We start from the raw sequence: 23,178 nt of genomic DNA, 5'->3' as shown, positions 1-23,178 counted from the left end.
GTGATATGGTTTACTAACTCTTTATGGATAGAAAAACGATGCACTTGAACATCTCCTTTCGCTGGGGGGCTATGCTTTTGACATCAATTACACTCGGTAACCAAGGGCCAAACCTGATAACCAAGGCTCTCTATCATGCTCGATAACTAAGGGCAAAACCCCAATAACCAAGGTTCTCGATTGAGTTCCATAACCAATGACTATGTCCTGATAACCAAGGGATGAATAACATCCGATAACCAAGGGTGGAACGACACTTGATAACCAAAGGATAAGCTAAAATGAGTCTGATAGCCAAGGACAACATCCTGATAATCAAGGGACGAACAACACTTGATAACCAAGAGCGAAACCTTCCTTTGCATAAGCAAGAACGCTCGATAACCAAGAGCAGAGACCTTTGTGGAAACAGGATTCCACAAGAATGTCCGACAACCAACGACGAAACTGTCATTTGCGGAAGCAATAACGTGAAAACCAAGAATGAAGTCTTCTTTCACGGAAGCGATAACATCCAATAACCAAGGTTGGATTTTCTTTTCACAGGACTGAACAAGCGATACAAAATCTACCTTCGTGCCAAGAAATTGCTTACGATGAGATAACGACAGTCATGAACTGATCTACTCTCGCGATCTCTTGAGCTCATAGGTGTGGGGGGCTTGTAATAGGGACCAGAAAACTGGTCCTATTTACCGAGTTGTCTCTACCTCGATCTTCTCCGTTTTGGAATATCTTTCCACTCAAGAAATCTGTGTATGGATATATTATGTCTTATCTAATAATATTCTATTGATATCTCCGTGGGATATTATATAATCTCTAATGATATACTTGGTACATATATATATATGTTATTGGTAATCAAATATATTATGTAGATTGCAATATCCCGATACCGATATCTCGGGACTCCTATAAATACCTCTTAGGGTATGTTTAAAGTCGTCAGTTCAATTCTCTATTTTTCTTGTACACTCTCTCATTTAAGTATCGGAGAGGGAGATCGAGAATACCCTCGATCCTCCCCTCTTGCAGGTCGATCATGTCGAGCTCATGGAGGTCTGATCGTGAGATGCATAAGGGAGGCACATGTTTAAGGTCGGATTTTTCCGGACCCCAGCAGTTATATATAATTACACACATTATATATATATATATATATATATATATATATATTGGGACAGGTGTCGTTTGAAGATCATTTAATAGCAACCGTTTTCCGAGAGCATGTTAGGTTATCAGATTACAAAAGACGTATCCTTAATTTATTGTCTGAGACGGATTGACACTTGAACTTTGATTCCAGGGCATGATGAAGTGTATATATATATACATATATAGAGAGAGAGAGCGATGAATGAAACACTGCCGAAAAAGGGAAAGTGACAAACTAACAACAAACTAAACGTCGGAGGTGGGGACAATACCCAATTGGACAGACAGTAGGAGAAAAGCTCCCAGCCAAAATTCTTTTCTTTCATGGGGTGTTTCATTCTTGCTAGGGTCACCATGATATATAAACCAATTACATGAGGATGCAATTTTAATATATTGAGGTCAGGTGGGAGAAGCCATCGCTGGCTGTTGGATATGGCTCGATCAGAAGGAGCTAATGCCACGTAAGGCGAACAGGGCTTTTGCATAACCATTTGAAATATCAGGATTTTTGAGGAGTACGATGGGAAGATTAATAAGGAGAGTGAACAACCTCCCTTCTCGATACGTTTTTGGATATAAAGGTCTAACTTCTCATGAAAATTCTACAAGGAAAATGACCGCTACGTTACATAAGTGATGTGACCGGACCCTTGTGGTCAGTTGGTGAGACACACCTTGAAGTCGAAATGGAATCACTATATGCTCGATTATCGTTGAGTGAACGTAATTTTAGTGGCGATTTACTCTTGATGCCAAAACTGCCTACCAACTCCAACGACAAATGAGGAACTTACATATCATCTTTATGCCCATCCGTCGAGTCTTAGCTACGAAGGGATCTCTGATGACCAGTTCTTGTGCTGTTACATGCTAAAATAAATGGCTCTATAACGTTGACAACCACATCAATCTTTCAAGAATAACCATCCCCCTCCTTTCCTCGCATTTCCTAAAATTTATGTGAAATTCATAGATAAATAATAAGGTTACTTCTATCAAGCAAATCCGTTGTAGTCTAGTTGGTTAGGATACTCGGCTCTCACCCGAGAGACCCGGGTTCAAGTCCCGGCAACGGAATTATTTTTATTAACTTTTTATTTCCACTTATCCAAAAAGACGACCTCTCTTTACAAGGACATCTTTTTTAAATGCATGACCAATTCATAACATCTTATCAAAATGTTCCTTCCACATTTTGAATTTGATCAATTTGAATAGTTAATCATAATAAGATTATTATTGTTGATTTCTTCGGCCTTTGGGCCTTTCGTAGGTGGACACTGTATCAAAACGTCCACCTAGATCATAAGGTTATTCTTGATTCGTCGGGCCTTTTGTGCCTTTCATTAATTCCACTCGCTTCCCTTGCCCGTAGAAAACTATCAACCCCCGCCAGCATTCATCAATTTGAACATTGGATTTTTTTTTTTGGAAGTGAATTATCAAATTTGAGTGACCACTTCTTAAGTTTAAATGAATTAGTCGGAATATGTTTTCGGAAACTGAATCAGAACATATGAGAGCAGATAGACTTAAAATAATAAGATGAAGTTGAAGTTCTAAAACTAGATTCTACGAAGGCTATATCTGTCCATGCTTACATTCATTTTCTATCGATTACAACAAAGGGCTGTGGGTCTAGAAAGCGAGAGAAGAAAAAAAAAATAAAGAGGCATACGCCGCCACATTCTTGAAAAAGAAAATTCAGAATCTCTTGGTTTCAAGTCGAGGGAGAGTGTCACTTATAAAATTTTTAAAATATTTGGGTTAAGGAGATTCTGGTCCACGATATTGGGCCTGACAGGCCCGTATTCTCGGAAGTCCAAAATACATGTGGGGGCTTCGGGCCATGATTGGCCCCGTTCATTATTTTCCGGGTCAAGAACACAAAAATTAATGCTTGCAGTGGGTGAATGCTCTTTTAGTGAGAAGTCGGTTGATCTAATGACAGTTTGCTTATATTTGTTTAGTCATGACTTAGGGTTATATTATATACATATTCATTAAAAAATAAAATAAAAACAAGTCCATCAACAGGAGGGGCGAGTCAGGGATCTCTTCCCACTCACATCTCCCCTCTTTCTTTTTTTCTTTTTTTTTTTTTGAATTTTCACTTTAAAAAAAAATCATCTTTCTTCGAGTTTCAAAATCCGTCTCGATTCGAGAAGGATGTGCTAATGATACACTTCCTCACCTCTCAACCCTGTTTGTAAGTTTGATTCTCATGGTGAAATAATATATATATATATATATATATATATATATCAAATTTTTATTTTCCCATTTTAAAGCTCGTTTCGATTCGAGAAACATGGTATTCTATATTGATATACATCCTCGCCTCTAAACTAAGTTTGTAGGATCGATTCTCATGGTGGAATATATATTACAAATATTCATTTTTCGTTGGAAAAAATCTCATCTATTTTTTCATGTTATAAAACATGTCCCAATTTGAGAAAGAAGTGTAATGTAGGGCTCCACAACATCGTCTCCCAACCATGTTTCTAGGTTCAATTCCCATGGTGAGACTACTGGTGCCCTTCATTAATCCATCTTTTTCCACATTTAAAAATCCATCTTGATTCGAGAAAGAGGGTGTAGTGTGACAACACATGCACTCGCCTCTCAACCATGTCCGTAGGTTCAATTCTCATGGTGAAATATATATGGAATATCTATTACAAATTTTCATTTTTTATTGAAAAATCTCATCTTTTTTTCTTTTCATGTTTTGAAATTCATCTTAATTTGAGAAAAAGGGTGTAGTGCAGCGATGAACACCATCACCTCTTAACCATCTTTCTAGGTTCCAATCTCGTGGTGGGACTACTGGTGCCCTTTATTGACAATTAGAATTTTACTTTCATTGTATTAAACCCCCATGGACCTCCCTTATAAAAAAAAAAAGGTCCCGATTCAGATAAGGTAGTGCATAATTTGATTCAACCGTCGACCTAAATGGCCAGATCTTTATGACCGAACACATTATTGCAAGAAAAGAATATTTTCTTTCCCAATTTTTCGCTAGAATAATCAAAACCGTTTTTCTTAATTTTCACTTAAAAAAAAACAATTTCAATTTTTGTCCATGTTTTAGCCCCGGATGTTCGACCCTAACGACTCGATCTTTGCGGTTGGACCAATTATTCTAAGAAAAAATATTTTCGTATCGAAGTTTTACTAAATTTTATAACCAAGATCCTAGATATACAAATTCGAATATATGCAAATATGTATTTTTAACTCAAGTTTTATATTGCAATAGTAATATTCAGATACTTATTTTCAGTTTTTTTTCATAATTTCTATATCAATAGTAACATAATTCTATTTCCATATTCAAATGCAAAAAAATAACGGATGGCTTTATTAATGATTCTAAATATAGATCAAATCATAGAATTTCTTATACTTGGTGGTTGAACCAGTTAACCCACGATCCAGTGAAGATTGTGGAATCACATCTAGGCTGGGTTTTAAGACATTGCTTTTGTCGCCATCTAATTATTGTAATATTATTTATTTTATCAAATTTTTGTTAATTAATCATTTTGCCATCGTATCTTAAAAATATATATTAAACTTGATTTCTTATTTTCAAATGAGATCTTCTTTTCTTTTTACACTAATCAAATCTTCTTAAATATGCTACCCAATTGATATATAATATTTTCGTACATATATGGCGCACATCATTAATATTTCTTAAGTAGCCTAATTATTGAAATTATTGTAATAATCCGAATTAAATAAAATTCAATAACACAAAGATGATGTATTGTCATGGTAAAAGTATAAGAATAACATTGCTTGACAATGTTAGATAGATAACTTTATTTATCTATTTAAATTTATAATATAATGTATTCAAGTCGCATTTAACTAAAGTTAAATTAGAAATATGACTAATAATTTTTTGTACCCCGCTGTAAAGCGCAGGTTTCTTTTCTTAGTAAATATAAAAACCAGAAACATTTTAAAAGTTCTCATGGAGAGTACGTTTGTTTTTCATACTCTCGAGTTTCTCTTTTATTTTTTTAAAAAAATGTGAATAAATTAATGTACATATAGAAATTACTTAACCAAATAAGAAATAACAATATAAAATAATATCATAAAATAATAATACAATACAATATAACATAACATAATATAATATAATATAATAATATATAATACCATAAAATAATAATATAATATAATTTAATAGTTCTTAATTCAATCTTACATGTCGTTTATAAAGTATTTAAATAGGGATCATTACTTATAGAACTTGAATAAATCAATAATATTATAAATAAGATGGATCAATATAATGACAAAATAAGAGTCGGTCGAAGAATACATCATGTATTTTTAACAAGGATATTGAATTATCAAAATTTCGGTTACTTATTGTATTAAATTGGAATATAATTTAACTATGAAGCAAATAATATATATTTTTCATCATATACATACTATGCATGATTTTATTTATTAGTTTTCCCGTGCATTGCACGGGCAACCCTACTAGTATGTGTATATATATATATATATATATATATATAACTGCATTGTGATTTGTAATGCATCGTGATGCTAAAACAATTCTTCAAGTATATTTCAGCCCTACGCTTATATAAAGTCTCACATATCTAGGTTCATCTGCTTGAAATGACGAATCATTCAAGTTAATTTGGTTGCTTTTCAAGATAGTAATTGTCGATCATTTACGTTGTAGAGCCAACATCAAGATTCTACATTTTTTTTTCATTTTAGGCAATGGACACAAGAAATAATCTATGCGTGTGTTAATTCCCCCCAATTATTACAAGCATTAGCATATCCATACGTAATTTGAAACAGTTTAATTGAAAATATTCTAGAAATTAAGTCTGCCTAAGTGAAAGTTCGAGATCAATGAAACATCTTGAATTCATACCGTATATTCAGCTCTGCAAGATTCAAAAAATTAAACCGAAAGCGCATACATCAGTAAATTAAGTCGTTATAATGAATTAAGATGAAATCACTTCAGTTCAGCAGCTTATTCTTATGAACAATGAGACTTAATTATTAACTAAGGCAAAGCCGAAACCAAAGGAATTAAGGTTTGCATGTAATGGAGGTTTCATGTTTTTTCTTGGTTATTATTAGTCGTTCTTATGCTTTGAAAGGTCATTTAAATATATTATTACAAAAAGGAGAAGAAGTTTGTCTAACATTTGAGTTTTTTCAAAATATCTATTGTAAATATTTAAAAGATTTAGAATCATTTGATTATGAAGAATTTGAAGATAAATTTGTCTTTTCGTATATATTAGAGTACCCACACTATGTTTGGGACTATTAAAATAAATTGATTTTTATTCGTTTATTTATTTACTATCAATTTTTAAAAGTGAAATTTACCACTAATCAATTTGTTATTTCAATTAAAATATAATGAAAATAATAGAGATATTATTGTAAATAATATTTTGCATCAGAAAAGTATCTCTATTTAATTAAACAATCAATTAACAAAAATCCATGGTTTATAAAATAGTGTGCTACAAAAAGTAATAATTAAATAAAATCATGGTTGATTTAAAGTCGGCACTGGATTTTCGGATGAGGTATATTTTTTTTTCGGTTACAAGGGAGGTCTATGGGCTTAATGCATTGAAATAGAAATCCTAAATATCTAATAAATGGGCACGTGTAGTCCTACTGGGTATCGAACCTGAAACTTCTTGGTCACCATGCGAGAGGTGCACCACTGTGCTATTCTCTCTCTCTCGATTCGGATTAGGTATATAAACATTAATAAAGCAATCAACTCTCCTGTTCAGCCAAAAAATTAAAAGGAAAAATCTCTAGGGTTCTCACCCTTTCTAAAATTATCCAACCGAAGATGGATGAAACGCCAACTGCCAATGACAACGGCAAGGCACGTCTACCACCGATGCACTTTGGATCAACCGGGTATGAATCTTTAGCGCATTTTCTCTTTCTTATATTGCAAATGGTTAATAATTATGATTGATGAAATCAAATAATTTTTTGTGTAGTTACCATCGTTGGGTTGTGCGGGCTGATATGCATGAAATCATTCCGTATACTTGGGATGAAGTCCTTCGAATAATAGTTAAAGATGAAGTCAAGAAGGTATTCAATCTTCCCTACATGTTATAATAATGTGTTGTTAGTCATGTAATGAATGTTGTAAAGTGTCATACTCATTGGACTACTCCAACAAAACCAACGAAATGGAGGTTGGCAAAGAAGTAGGCAATGCTGCCATGAAGGTGAACGTGGATGTGGAAGATCATGCTTCAAGGGCGATGGACATTGATTGAAGGTCCCCAGCCATGGTTTTCTTGAATTTTTCTTTCGGCTGGAGGTTTATTTGATTTCATCTTTGGCCGTTCCTTTCCTTTCCCCGTTTAGTCTTTCTTCCCCCCTCCCTCCTTTTATTTCATAGTTAAATCAATAATGAATAAAGCAAATTTTCATGGCCCATCAACTCATTTCTATGTTTTTCCCAATAACATCCCTTCTTTTTCTCTTTGAACTTTTCTCTCTTTCTTGGTCAAGTTCACTCTAATTTGACTTCATTTATTTTCCTAATTTAATTTTCTTTTTATGCATTTTTTTCTCGATGAGTGCTAGTATCTGAAAATCCAATACGTTCCGACTAATGAAGTTCGAACCGAGTCAGTCTATTAAGGGGTAAATCTCTCATAATCAAGAACTTTCTCTATTTATGTGTTCATCAGGATCTTTTTAATTTAATTAGATGTTAATGTAAATAAAATGAAACATAACTATGTAACCCTATAAGAGTTGAACCCAAGACTTTACTTATAGGGAACAAGCGCCGAACTGCTTAAATCAACCCTTGTTGGTTCTCTTTATGAATTCGCGTCGAACTGTTTAAACAAACCCTTGTTGGTTCTTTTTATGAATTTTGATTAATGAGTTTCTAACATAATAATAATAATAAACTAAGTTTAATGGTATTTTTAAGCAAATTCCAATATTAGAGGATGTTATTCTCTGAGTTAAAGAAAGAGAATGCAAATTATATATAAGCCTTTGTATATAAAAAAAATTGATATAAATTCGCTCCGGTGCAGATTGATTTATGCAAAATAAAAACTTCTAGAATCCAAACTTATTCGACCTCATTTTAAAAAAGGGCAAATTTATAGGATCATTGTTACATTCTTCCCACTAATAACTAACATAAGCAAGCAAAGTTGGTGTATCTACTAATTGTGTGATTGGAAGATTAGTGTGATTGGGAATATTAATAGTGTGAATAGAGAGAAGTAACTAGATGATCCTACATCGCCACTGTAAGCACTTCTTTCCGGACCGGGCTACGATCATCATTCGGGGAGCACATCAAATTATAGAACCGATCAAGCACCTGAGGATCACCCGAAAGAAGACAGACTATCAATAACAAACAGATAAGTTTTCAAGTGCTAAGTACTTAATTTTAACTATCTGTGCCTATTTTTAAAATTGTACTAGTTAATTGGCAATATTTCTTTATCTAGGGACACGCGTGTGAAATGGATTTCAAAACGTGACGTCCACTCTCCGAAGACCTTATTTTAAACCCAGTTGCTCATATTTTCATGTAAAAAGACAAGATAAATTTCCTTTGATTAAAACTCTTTGATTCATATATTTCATCTAATAGGACAAGGATTCGATACGGATAAATCAATATTCTCACGTAGCAAAAATATTTATGTCGGGATAGTTTATAGTTGAGAAATGTTTGTTAAACCCGAGGATATTTTCTGATAATTTTTCTCCGCTCAAACGAGATTTAAAATTTTGAAAAGGGTGAAAATGTAATTTTCTTTTTGAAAATTTGATGGCAGGAATGGTATTTTTGCCCAACCAAACTAGTTTAGTTCAACTGGTTCAAGTGAGTTCCCATCGAGGTGGAATTTTAGGATATGGGCGCTGTTTGGTCCTGCGTCCCCGCACGAAGGCACGGATACTAACCATGCCACGCGGTTAGTAACCGCGCCGACCGGCTAACTGTCCAAATGGATAGCTTTGGACAGGTGGGCCTATCCGGAGCTCTTAAAAATTTGAAGTTAATTACTGTTTTGTCCTTGAACTGTCGATATTTGCAAAATGACCCTCAACTCCCATTTTCTTATAAATAGACGGTTATTTTCATGGCCAACTTCATGTGCTGAGGTTCTGCCAAAATAACCCTAGAAATTCTTAAATACACTTAAACTATTACATATATAGTAGGATTTGATGAGCTTGAGTGTGATTTCCACTGACTCGGAGCTCGTGAGTCTGAACCGTGCCGAACTAAGGGGAGATAGGCTACTTTTCGCCTCTGTCCAGAACCGGGATGGAGCTCTTTAGCTCCTATCTTGGTCATTTTGAGCTTAATTAGGATAGTTACATGTAGATTAGATAATAAGCTGCTAATATGTGTAATTTAGAGCCTAACTAGGATTAATCGAGTAGTATCATGCTTAATTTGGATCAAACTTGGCCAATTAATCTTCATTGTACTCAAGAAAAGACTAATTGCATGTTATTTGGGTTTGATTTGGTGTTCGTTGAGTTGATTAGTGTGTAATTGGGTGTAATAAAGTTGTGTATGTGCTAAATAGGTTCTAATCGGGTTAAATCGTGCTTAGTTACTCATGATAGCATTCTGGTCATATGGTGAGTTAGTCTAACTTGGGGTCAATTGAGTCTAATTAGGCTTAAATCATGTGTAATGAAATTAACCACGAACATGGTTATGAGTAATTAGGCTCCAATTAGCTTTAGGTAAAATTAGCATGAAATTGGACTTTGTAACATCCTGCAATTTTCTGTAAATTAGGCTCAGGGTAGTTAATTTGATGATTTATTGCTTGATTAGGCCTAATTAGGATTAATAACTCCCTATTGTATGGAATTAGGTTTAGTTAGGTCCAATTAGCCCTAAGTAGATCAAAATCGACTTCTTAAGCATGCTGAAATTTTTTGGTGAATTTATGCGAGATCCGATTGGTTGATTTGACGACAACAGAAAGGGCCTATCGCAACCTTTTTCGGGCGACCCATAACGATACGTCGCCAAAGGTGGCGCTTGGTGGGATATGACGCGACATTTGCGTAGACATCAGTTAAAACTGGCTTTAGGCGACTCATAAAGAAAAGTCGGCAGGAATAGTCGGCAAAAGATGGGCTTGTCACGACGCAAAGGGTAAACATCGGCGGAGGACCACATTTTAACGACTCTAGCTTAATGTCAGGGAAAAAGAGTTGGCAAAAGGTCCTTCTACTTCGAAATTTGTAAGAACGTATATGCTTGTACCTGGAGGTACTTAATTCTTATAAGTAGAAACATCAATTGATTGCCACCCCACAATTTAATAAGCTTATTATGCAATAAACTTATAGAATTTGTAATGTTTGACATGATTATATATTGTGCTCTTGCAAATATGGATATCCATATACATTGATGTATTATATAAAGATATCTCCTTATATGTATGTGTTGCTTTTTTTTGGACTTGGTATAGTGGTATATAGGTTAAATGCAATGTTTGATCAATATGCCCAGTGAGTGTTTGATGAAATGTACAAACACATTTTTCCTCAACTTTCCATATGACTCATTATCGTTATTGAATGTTTTATAAGTGACGTCATTGATTATGTTTGTAGGAAATGGATAAAAGTTGGGTCGATCATCCGAGGTTTACCAAGCCGTTTATGACCGGTCTCGATAGATTTATTGCATTCGTGGTTGAGAACTCTACACTTGATGAGAAGATTTATTGTCTGTGCCGTCGATGCGACAACTTGTCTATACATTCACCGGATATTGCATATAATCATAATCTTGACCACGACTTTTTACAAGATTACAAGCGTTGGGTTTTTCATGGAGAATCAATTAAGAGGCCATCAATTCAAACAAGGCAACTTTCAACAAGTTCACCAATGGTTGAAGCAATCGTAAACAATCAATTACATGTACGAGAATTCATTACTAACGCCCTTCGATTGAACAAAAACGCTGAGCTTGAACATCGAGTTTTGGATGATGATGATCGTGAAAATCAACCTACTCATGGTACAACATCTACTACAAATACTTCATTGGATGATTGTGATGTTTCATTCTACCCCGGATGCGAAAAGTACTCGACCATTTCATTCTTCCTACATCTCTTCCATATTAAAGCACTTCACGGGCGGTCCGCAAAATCTTTCAAAGTTGTGCTGGAGCTGCTAAATGATTCATATCAAAGAGGAGTAAACCTCCCGGACTCCCATTACCAAGCCAAGAAGACCATTATAAAGTTAGGTCTCGGTTATGAAAATATAGATGCATGTCCAAACGACTGCATGTTATATTGGGCCAATAATGCAGATAGATAGAGTTGTGTAGTCTGTTCACTTCCAAGATAGGAGTCGGTGGAAGAAATCATGAACGAGGAGGAGCACGTGGATGGAAATCATCCTCGTCGGAAAAAAGGCTACTAAAGTCTTGCGATATTTTCCACTTATACCAAGAGTCAAGAGGTTATTTCGATCCTCGAAGATTGCAAATTCAATAAGATGGCATAGTGAAGGATGAATAATGATGGTGCGTTGAGACATCCTACCGATGGTGAAGCTTGGAAAGCTTTCGATGAAAGGTATTCTGACTTTGTTGCTGATCATCGAAATGTTTGATTGGGTTTAGCGAGTGATAGATTCAATCCGTTTCGGACTATGAGTACCACACATAGTATGTGGCCAATTCTTCTTAAAGAATATAGAGAATATACTAGAATGTCACACAGACCAAATGGTGTGAATGTATTCTTATTTATAGTAGATGGAATGCAACAATTGTGAAAATATATCAAAAATTACACAATATCATAAATATCAAATATTCTTTGATATCCCTAATTGATTTTCTTCATATCATATCCCTCGATTCTCTCCCTAATACTCCCCCGCAAGTACAACGGGGAGGCCGCACGTGGAGCTTGAAACTGATTTTAGCAAATGCAGTGTGAATACCCTCCGTAAGAGGACCATTGAGTTGATCGGTCGCCACCTGATGAAGTGAATTAGAAATGGCTTGGAAAAGCTGGCTTTCACGTCCTTGGCAGTGTAAAAGCCCGTGACCACAAGTAGAATAGGCTGAAAGGGGAAAAAAATGCAACAGCCCAGTTTTAAAGGAGATTGGGCGTGAAAGGTTTAGAAGGAAAGGCCAACAGAGAGAAAAGCTGTGAGCATTGGCAAAAGAGAGACTTGAGAAGACGAGGCCGTGACTGGGGTTTGGGACAACCAAAAATTTAAGGAAGGTCGAGCACGACCAGTGGTTGCAGAAAAGATAACTGTCAAGATTTGGGGCTGAAGAAACGAGAGAGATTCCGCAGACAAGTCGAGAGAGAGAGAGGAAGGAAAAACTCGAAATTGTGCGACTCAAATCCAATGCTGACTATCGCTGCAGTAGGACAAAAGAATTTGAGGTATTCTTGTTAGGAAGCGGGAGACGGAGACAATCTGTAGGGAGGAGAGATTTATTTCAGACAATCTAAGTAGGCGAGGAAAATGAAACTTTCCTACGTAGAACTGTGGAAGAAAGGTAGAGAAATTGGGGTTGTCAAGTGCAAAATTGAGGTTACCGGGAGCGCCCGGTCATGGCCGGACGCGCCGGAGAACGTATTTAGCGGAAGCTTTAATCAGTAGCAGCAGGATCGTTCCGCTCTGATTCCATAAAGAATATAGAGAATTTACTAGAATGTCACACACACCAAATGGTGTGAATGTATTCTTATTTATAGTAGATGGAATGCAACAATTGTGGAAATATATCAAAGATTACACAATATCATAAATATCAAATATTTTTTGATATCCCTAATTGATTTTCTCCATATCATATACCTCGATTCTCTCCCTAATACTTCTCATTCCCTACGACTTGGAACCATGGGTTTGCATGAAGCCGTCGTCTATCATATTATCTATGGTTATCCCTGATGACCTGGTCCTGCTTACTGAAATGGTTATCTAGCAAGTCAACAACTAATTAACTTGTTGACGTGGGCCTATTTACCTAAATGGGCCTAAAGTGGGCCTCCATGGCCCAGACCAATTCCCAAATGCCGAAATATGGGGCGCCCAGATTTCGAAATACTTCAAAATTATTCAAACGAGTGTGCACCGTGCCTCTGCCTTTTCTCTCTCAATTGAACCTCCGAATTTAGTGCTCTCCACAGTTCACTTTTCCAAATATTTCAGGCGCGTTCATTATATTGACATATTACAAAAGATGATAGATTAGTGCATCTTCCTAAGTTCATGCTTAATCGTTTGATGAACTTCGCCCTACCAAATGCATAATGTCGCGCATAATAATCTTGGAAACTTCACCCCAAACAGCTTGGTTGGTGTCTGCGTAAAATATTTTCATCCAAGTTACTCTTTGGAAATATTAATTCTAAATACAAAAACCGAAAATGGGAAAAGTACCTCATTGATGTTGATGATGGTGCAGTTGGGGAAGAAAATGGCATTCTTGTCGTCCTATTCTTTCCGCCTTGTAAATGATAAAATTTTAAAATGGCAAAGTCAGTCAATAATTTTTTGTTTCCCTCTGTTTTATATGCATGTTATTCATCCGAGTCAACAAGGAGGGGAATTTGATCTTCACCAACCTCACCATTTTCAACCTCAATGAGGTTTTCATGTACATAACTTAGAATTAATATGTGCGGTTGTTCGAAGGGACCATATTCACCAAAACAATAAGCATGAATTGAGGAAGGTTTGGCATTGATCTCTCTTATCATCTATCTTTTGTAGATAATGTGTTGATACTTGATACGTACATTTGTGCAGATGATGATGCTCGGCCCGACTCTTTGATGAGAAGTGAGCCAAATCTTCATCGCCGAAATACGTTAGTTGCTTACTTCATTATCTTGCCCACCTCGACGCAGAAGAAGCCCAATCAAAACAACATATTTATCCATTGCATGCTCCATGGAGGTAGATGAAGCTCCAAACATTGACAGCATGGAGGGTGGACAACCCAAATGAGTCTATGGAAATTTTCGACCCTTAGTCATGATCTTTTCAGCCTTCCTTTAGAATCTTGTTTTTTCCCTTCGCTTTCTTTTGTTGGATTATAGGATCTTAATCGATGAGATCCATATATCCATCTATCTAGTAAGAAGTTATTTTATGGGACCAAGGGGAGAGTGGGGATCTTTACCCTACTCTCCTCCTTTTCCTTTTTTCTTTTAAATAAAATTTTTTCACTAAAAAAAATTTATTCTTTACAAAATTTCTCCTCTAATAAGAAGTTATTTTAGGTCCCATTATGGGACCAAGGGGAGAGTGGGGATCTTTCTCCTACTCTCCTCCTTTTCCTTTTTTTTTGAATAAAGATTTTTCACCCAAAAAATTTATTATTTACAAAATTTCGCCCATTTCATAGTATTTTGGGATCCAATCCAATCCAAATAAGGTGCTAATTTGAAATCAAACCCAAATTATGTTTTTTAGGTCCCACTATGGGACCACAGGGAGAGTGGGGATCTTTCCCCTACTCTCCCCCTTTTCCCTTTTTTTAAATAAAATTTTTTCACCCAAAAAAAATTATTCCTTAAAAAATTTCTCCTTTTTATTTAGTATTTTGTGATCCAATCCAAATAAGGTGTTATTTTGAAATCCAACCCAAATTAAGGTTGTTGGCAATTTGGCTGACCCATCGGGCCAAATGATCCGATCATTATGGTCATACCAATTATTTTCAAAAGTTAAAGGATTTCATATAAAAAATACTAGATGTACAAATTAGGATATATTCACTATTTTTTTTTTCAAATTTTAGGTTGCAATTCGGGAAAATTTTCTCACTCCTAATGTTTCATTTCTTTTGATTTATGCATTTTTTTTCCTTTTGTCTATACCCAAATATGAACATTTATTTCGTTGCTAATTTATTTTTCATAAATTTACAAAATGTGACAGTTTTTATTTTCTTAACTAAATCATGTTCTCCTTGTCTTATTATTTGTAAAATTGTAGATGTTATATATTCATACCACTTACTAAAAAAAATAAAATAGTAAGCATTACACTATAAAATAAAGATAATAATATCATAAATGATAATATAAATAAATACCCCTATAGTTGAGTTAAACAAAAACTCACGTTGAAAAATTGAGAACATATAGGAAGAATGATTTCCACCACGTACCAACTTAAAATTTTAAATTAAACATGTGCTTAATATAAATTTTGCTGATTATTATAAGCTCTTATAAAAAAAAGGATGAACTTACATAAATTTGTACAATAAATCATACTAAATTTTGATAGATAGAATAATCATAAAGTCAAGTTTAGTGTCAATGAAAAACTTTACAAAAATAATGATCATGACGTTAATATATATCTAGAAAGTTATATTTAGAAGTCGTATATATTTGAATGAGTCTACATAAAAAGAATGCATTTAAAGATTGTATAAAATTATAGATAAAATTAGGTTTATTTGTATTGGAATATACAAAAAAAAAAGGAAAACAAAGATTCATAGAAAATGGACTCGCAACGAAGTGCAGTAATCATACTAAAAATAATATCACCATATTATATTTTTGTCGAGTGTTTTCAATGTTTGATTGTTTCAAATATTTGAATTTTGATAATAAGATCAATTAAAGATAATAATGATAGTTATTTTATAAGGAGTTTATAATTTATGGACAATTTTTATAAGTATAATTCATGGACCTATAAACACTCTGAACACATTATTTGAATGGATTATCATTAATAGTAGATAAGTGAGTATAATAAATAATAATTTCTTAATATTACATGTATGTAAGAATCATTTGAGACATTTTTTGGACCCATAGCAAAGCGCGCGCATTTTTACCTAATATTGTTTAATTCGGATCCCATGTCATAATTTCCAATGAAACTGCTAGACTTGTGTCTTGGCATGACTAGCCTCTTTGAACTGAACCGAAATCAGTCTAGTACAAGATTAATGTTTGATATATGATCTAACTGAAATTCTAGTGAGGATAATAGGATCCCATTTGCCAATACTAATGCCTCGAGTTTGAAATTGACTATGACACTGTACTAACTTTTCTATTTTTTTTTGTTTGATATAAGGTTACAAGAAATATCCAGAGACCTAGAAGATAAATTGACAGAGAAATTTCATTAATGAGAATATGTATACAACTATAAAAGATAAAAACAACGCTTCGGACAATGCAATGTAAGACATAGATAGTCCGTCGTTGAGCGGCTTTTGAAGTTTTCACAAATCACAAGACAATAAATATCATCTTATTATCGTGCCATACTACTCATGGAACTCCAAAAGTATTTCAATTATGAAATTCAAAATGTCATACATAAATAATCTTTATGAGGTAAAAGATTTCACCATTTGTATGAAACTCCAGTTCTTGTACGTTGAAAATACAAAAATATAAATTTTGTAAGACATCATCAACAGTATGAAATAACTAAAAAAGTTTAACTAAAATATGATTAATAAGAGATAAATTTTAACCAAATGTATTCTTACAAAAAATAAAATAAAATAGACATTAATTTAATTTTCTTTAAGGAGGTGGTTGGGAAGAACCTCTGCTAACTAAGGTGGCTGTTAAAAAACCTCTGCTAAAATTATCGGAGACATTTTATGCATTTATAATCTATTACGAACGTGGTGATAACCAATCTCTTCAATATGCCTAATGATTCCAACCCACGCATATATGCAACTCTTGCCTCTACTCAAATTTAAAATTGATTTTATGTTGGAGGTGAGTGACACTTATGGAAAGACTCATTTCTCACTAAGCTTTCTTTTTTTTCGATTATAAGGAAAATTCGTGGATAATACAATAAAATATAAATTTTAATAGCTAATAAAGGGACACGAATAATCTCACTATTAAACCCGGAATTCTTTTGTTACAAAGCGAGAGCATCTGATACGCTCTCTTTTTACCTTCTTTAAAACTTAAAAATAGTGTTATATATATATATATTGTATAGAATCAATATATACATAGTTGTATTTTGGCTTCTCTACTAAACAATTAACTGCGTGTCTCGTCATATTTGGATATGTGGTCCATTATTTTATATGAAAAGCAAAAAAATGGCCTACCTCTATAAATCCAAGAAAATCAGCACCCATTCTTCAATTTCATACCTCGAAAAATTCACGGATCAAAATTATCGATATGCAAATGTACTCAAAGATAATGCAAATTATTCAGCAAAAAAAAACAAAGATAATGGAAATAATGCTTTTTTCCCTGAAACATGGACAAATTCGATCTTCATCTCCTTTTTAATGCGCATAATAAGAGATCGATACTTGCTCATATATCGCATGAGAACAAATGAATCTTCCATCTCCGTGGAAGCAATTCGTAACCGATAACATCCCCAAAACCGGAATCGACTAAATCCTTTGTATATATATGGAATTATAAGTAATAAAAGACTGCTGAATAAGTCGGAATATCCCGTAGTAATGTGATAACAAAGAGTTGCTCATGTTGGTTTCATGTCATGGAACAGCTTAGCCCAGAGTGAGTGCTCATCAAAGGCATCTATCACCCCCACGTCGAAGTTACCATTGCCATGAACCTTAGGGCTCATCCGCATGCCTGGTCCCATTCCTTCAAGAGAACCAGAGACTCTCGGGCTTTTGTTTGTAGTACGCTCCAGAGGGCCAGAAAACTTCAGGTTCTTATTCGTTACTTGCCGCCCGTCAAGAGGCCCGGACAATTTCGGGCTCCTATTCACTGCCCAACCATCAAGAGGCCCCGATAACTTCGGGCTCCTCAGGGCGCGCATCGCCTTCTCATGGGATTTCACGTCTAGAGCCGCGGATAACATCGGGCTCTTCGGACCGTACACCAGAGGACCGGAAAGTTTCGGGCTTCTATGGGCTGCGGTTAGGTACTTGTGTTGATACTTCCCATCTAGAGGCCCGGAAAGTGCTAAGCTCCTATGCTTAACCGCCGGTCTCCCTTCCTTATCACTCTTGCATTGCCTCGTCAAAGCCAATCTCCAGTTCTCTCTACTGCCATCGCCGGCCTCATGCGACTCCTTGACCGCGGCCTCCTCATGCGAAATCAGCTTCCCGATGTACTTTCCGACCGATCTCTTGGTCCTGTGGATCGCCGAGAAGAGGCCGGAGAGCTGTTTGCCGAGCCTCGAAGAGTCCTTCCTGGCTAGCTTGAGGATCTCGAGCCTGTGCTTGGCTACGGAGATGCCCATGCTTTGGAGAAACTCGTGGTCGAAGTGCGGGAGGTCCTCAGCCTGGAGCTCATTCCGCGTGAACTCGAGACTGTACTCATAAACCAGGCCAGGGTCGAGGCCGGATTTCGATAGCCACGCGAACCAATCCATAGGAAGTGATTGCTTTGGATCAATTGGGATTGTGATGAGATGAGGGAATTTGGTGCAATGGATGGAGAAAGAGATAAGGGGAAAAGGGAATGGGGAGAGAGAGAGCAAAAGTAAATGTGGTGGGTAAGTTAGTTGTTTGCTTGGGATGCTATTTTTCCATCTTCTGCAGCGTTTATAAGGCCATGGGAGAGGTTTTTGGAAGGTAGTTGAATGTGAGAGTGACTTAACATAAATAGTCCAAGATTGACCATTAACTAAATCTAATTGCTGGCAATTTAGCTAATATTACTCTTTCTAACTTAGGAAAAAATGAAAACTGCTCAATCGAGAAATTTGCTGAATTAATTGTGAATAATCTTCTAAATATATTATAATACCCGTCAATTTAATAACAATATGAGTTGATTTAAGTGATTCGACATTTATTTCCCTTAAACAAAGTCTCGAGTTCGAATATTGTGAATGTAGGAAATCTTTATAAGGAGAGTTTTACTCCTTAGTAGCCGACCCGACTCGAACTGAATTGATCATGATTCATTGGGCTTCCGAATACTAGAGTACACACTGAAAAAACAAACTCAACAATTAATTATATATGTACTTTTCACCGGTATGAATTGGTTTGGGGGTCAGGATTGCACATTTTTCCCGTTAAACAAAATCTCGGGTTCGAGACTTGTGATGAAAAAAATTCATGATTGGGGGTGTTTGACTCCAAGTGGATCGACCCAGCTCGAAAGTGAATTAATCGGGAGTCATTAAACTTCCGGGTATCAAGTGATGCCTCTGGAAAAAAAAATACTTAATTTCCGGGTTACTTCGCCAGTACTGAATGCAATTGATTCAAAATAAAAATAAATTATATATAGAATATCCTATATATACTGACCATTATTGAGATGGGTATTATTAATTTCTCTTCAGTCGTGCGCCCTCAAAATACGGCTGGTAATTACTCTAGGGTCTGCCTAATTAATTACATACCAAATACCAAACTCTTTGCTTTAAAAGAAAATGAAAAAAATAATAATTCCAAACTCGAGATATTTGAATTGAGAGGCCAATCTAAAAGTAAGTTATAGCTAAAATCAAGACCGAGAAAGGAATTACAGTACTGTAATATGTGTCAATTACTAGAATTAAGAGGTTTCCATATTACTTATCGAAAAAAAGAGATTTCGATAATTCAAGTCTTTATAGCTAGGCATTTACTTTTTTTTACCTCTTTACTATGTCTATCTATGTTTACTGATCTCTCTTGTAATCGAGAAAAGGAAAAATTAATAAGATTAATTTAATTATTCAAAATCATTAACCATTATCCATGTGCTAATACTCAATTATAATACCCTTTTAGCCTGAGAAAATCAAGATAAAAGCAAAGTACTAAATTGGAAAAGGTAACAAGAAAGGCTTCCAAAATGGATTGGCAGTGACAGACAAATACGATGCTCACATGGTCGAGGTAAGCATTTATGCCCAAGATTGGCGTCTAATGTGGCAAATGGGGTGGGAGTTAGGGGCAGCCATTCGTGACCACTTTGGCATGGCATATATGGAGAATCATCGCTTTGTATTTATTCAAGTTTTGACATTTCCAACACGGTGGAGCCTCGCACATGCTATGCGTCGCAGGTCCGAAGGCTTATTCGCTCTGCTATACTGGTCGGTCCACACGAGGTTGTCGTATCCTTGGAATATTTCCACTTTTTTTTTTATCATTCTGAAAATTGACTTTCTCTTATCTTTTTTATAGATATAGTTTGATAAAAGGGTATTTATCTAAAATGACTAATGATTTGTCCGTTTTGTCAAATTTATCATATGTTTTTTTTGTCAAATATATCGCATGATTTACTTTTTGCATCAAATCTATCATGGCGTTATCTTTTCCGTCGACATCTAACGGCCGTGCTGACGTGGCGCCTGCGTGGCAAGTGTGGCTCACTATCTCTCCACGTGCTACGTCAATACGGCCGTTAGATGTTAACGAAAAAGATAATGCCGGGATAAATTTGATACAAAAAGTAAATCATGGGATAATTTGATAAAAAAAACATATGATAAATTTGATAAAACGGATAAATTATGAGTCATTTTAAGTAAAAATTCATTTGATAAATTTATGAAAAAATCGTCTCACGACCGATTTCCGAAGAAATAGTCATTTGTCACCATTAAAAAGTTTTGTCTGGATGAGTACAGTCGATTATGACTTGTCATATCACAATAGCAACACCGAAACTGTTTAGCAAAAGTTTCATGCAACTTCTTCTTGTCAAACTGTTGCCGTAAAATTCCATGGGCCTTTTCATTTTCATGAATGGATTTAAAAGAAAAAAAAATCAATTTCTTATTTTATACTTTCTTCGTTTTTTTTCCAACTTGGAAATTGAAGCACTTGTTTTTCTTGTATTTGTATCGACATATATATTCATTACACATTTTCTTAAGAGCTAGGTATAAACCGAAATCTATACTATATCACACCTAAGCCCAGTTATGTATATATATAAGATACATATAAATGTTATAGAAAGTAGTCCCAGAGAAAGTTGATGAAAGTGATGATGCAAGATAGTTTTCTTGACAAACGTTTTAGTCTGTTCTGGAAATTGTAGGTCTACATTAATTCTTGATTATTTCATAAATTCTAATGTTATTTATTTATTGAGTAATTAATTGATTAGTTAAATATTTTTATTTGAAGATATGGAATTTTTTCTTTTGGAAATAAAAAGTTTCATTATAATAATAGTAATATTTAATTATAAATTATTGTAAGAACTACATAAATTGCTCAGTAATATATTTTAAGACGTAACATAAGAAATTTTCAAAACATATACACATGTGACATGACATCATAATTTATTAGCAACAGTCATACATGTAATGATCAAATATTTGCTCATAAATTAATTTTCGCAATTCCTAACTTTCAAAGCTGTTGCAGTGAGCAGTTGACGAGCCTTTTTTTTTTTTCCTTTTCTTTTCATTCTTGAAGTGCATATTCGGTAGGCATAAATGGAATCAACCGTACAAAATATGTAGGATTTCTGATAGGTAATTAATTACAAATTTAGAGTATGCTTTAAAATGGTAATCAAATGTTATATATTATCAATATCTACATACATAATTGCACAGTGAAGATATAATGGATTCTCTACTAAATATAATTTTCTCGACCCCGGCATTATGCACTTATGGGCATTACTTAGTTGAAAATAACTGGACGACACTCCTTTTGCTGATCATGATTTGAGTCAGTGCGTCTATAACGTGCCCACTGATGCTCTCTTTTGCACTAATGTGGGACTTCCCCAACTTTTTCTTATTCCTTTACTAACGTTATCGAAGCATGTTTACACAATAAGAATTATTATGCGCGTATTGGCCACTACTTCATTGTGTGAAGTACATCATATGTAGAATAGCCACCTCTGTAGCCGAATGGGTCGATAGCCATTGTTAACAAAAGCAACATCAGGAATCTCATCGGATTTTTTAAAAAAAAAAAATAAGAAGAAGGAAAAGTATACGTATTAATTACCAATGTACTTATTCCGTGCACAACATATAACCATTTTCCCCATTGTAATCCTAGAAATAAAATCTGAAAAATCTCTTATCTATGACCAACCTAATCATATACATATAGTCTGTGCGCTTGGATCATATAATTTCAAGTACCAAAACCATTGCTTTTATTATCTTTCTGATGAACAGCAATGAAGCAATAAATTTTTTATTTGACCAAATTTGGGCCTACCAATATATATGTTGAAGTTTCGGACGCAGCTAAGAGAGAAGTCATTTTCCATAAATTGGGGATTCATAAGAGTTAGCGGGGGCAGGTGAGACACAAATGGCAGGGCTCAAAATGTCAACGGCGGACCAAAAAGAAGATTCAATATAGATTTTCCTTGTTCCTTTAATTGTCATTTAACCGAAATAAATATTGATAAAGCCTACCTACCAATATCTTTTGTATGATAATTTATTCGCACTAACGAATCAATCGATTCACTGAGATTAATTCTAAATCAGATGTCAATTTATCTAGTCCACTAAATACTTCCGCTACATTTTGAATCCTTACATTGCAATTAGCCCAATTGACATGACGTGGTTGCATTATCGATCAGATCTTCTTGGGTCTTTGAGTACGTATATAGTAGTCAATTCTGTCCTCTTACGGGTGAAATTAAATTTTAGGTGGGCAGGTAATGAGACAAATAATCATGCCAAAAAGAAAGGAAAAAAAAAAAGACTAATACCTAATCATTGCATGAATTTCATGCACGTGAAATTGCGGAAGAAAAGGTAGATTTGCTGCTGAATGTCACAATTTATATCCTTATTTATCAATATAATATATGACAACCAAAAGAGAATGTAGAGTAGCGGTGCACGCTCTTGCCTATTGACCTAGATGTCACATGTTCGATATTTAGTGGAACTACTCATGCCTTTTATTAATTATTTATGATTTCTCTTTCATCGTACTAGACTGGCAGAGAAATAGACTACGTATGATTCGATGCATGTTACCTTAATTAGGATATTGGATTTTAG

The 23,178-nt window shown here is 34.8% G+C and overlaps 1 protein-coding gene and 1 non-coding gene across 2 annotated transcripts; one reads left to right on the top strand and one right to left on the bottom strand.

Moving 5' to 3' along the window:
• The first annotated feature begins 2,165 nt into the window (after nt 1-2,165).
• On the top strand, nt 2,166-2,238 carry TRNAE-CUC. Its single transcript has one exon. It is a non-coding gene; the product is annotated as a tRNA-Glu (tRNA).
• Nucleotides 2,239-17,500: 15,262 nt separating this feature from the next.
• Nucleotides 17,501-18,760, bottom strand: LOC116194118. Its single transcript, XM_031522848.1, has one exon. The coding sequence runs from the start codon at nt 18,595-18,597 to the stop codon at nt 17,734-17,736; it is 864 nt and encodes a 287-aa protein (XP_031378708.1). The 5' UTR covers nt 18,598-18,760; the 3' UTR covers nt 17,501-17,733.
• Nucleotides 18,761-23,178: the final 4,418 nt, after the last annotated feature.

The sequence above is a fragment of the Punica granatum genome, chromosome 2 (assembly GCF_007655135.1).
Source record: "Punica granatum isolate Tunisia-2019 chromosome 2, ASM765513v2, whole genome shotgun sequence".
NCBI lineage: Eukaryota > Viridiplantae > Streptophyta > Magnoliopsida > Myrtales > Lythraceae > Punica > Punica granatum.
The sequence above is the reverse complement of the archived record's forward strand: the minus strand, read 5'-3'. Positions and strand labels throughout refer to the sequence as shown.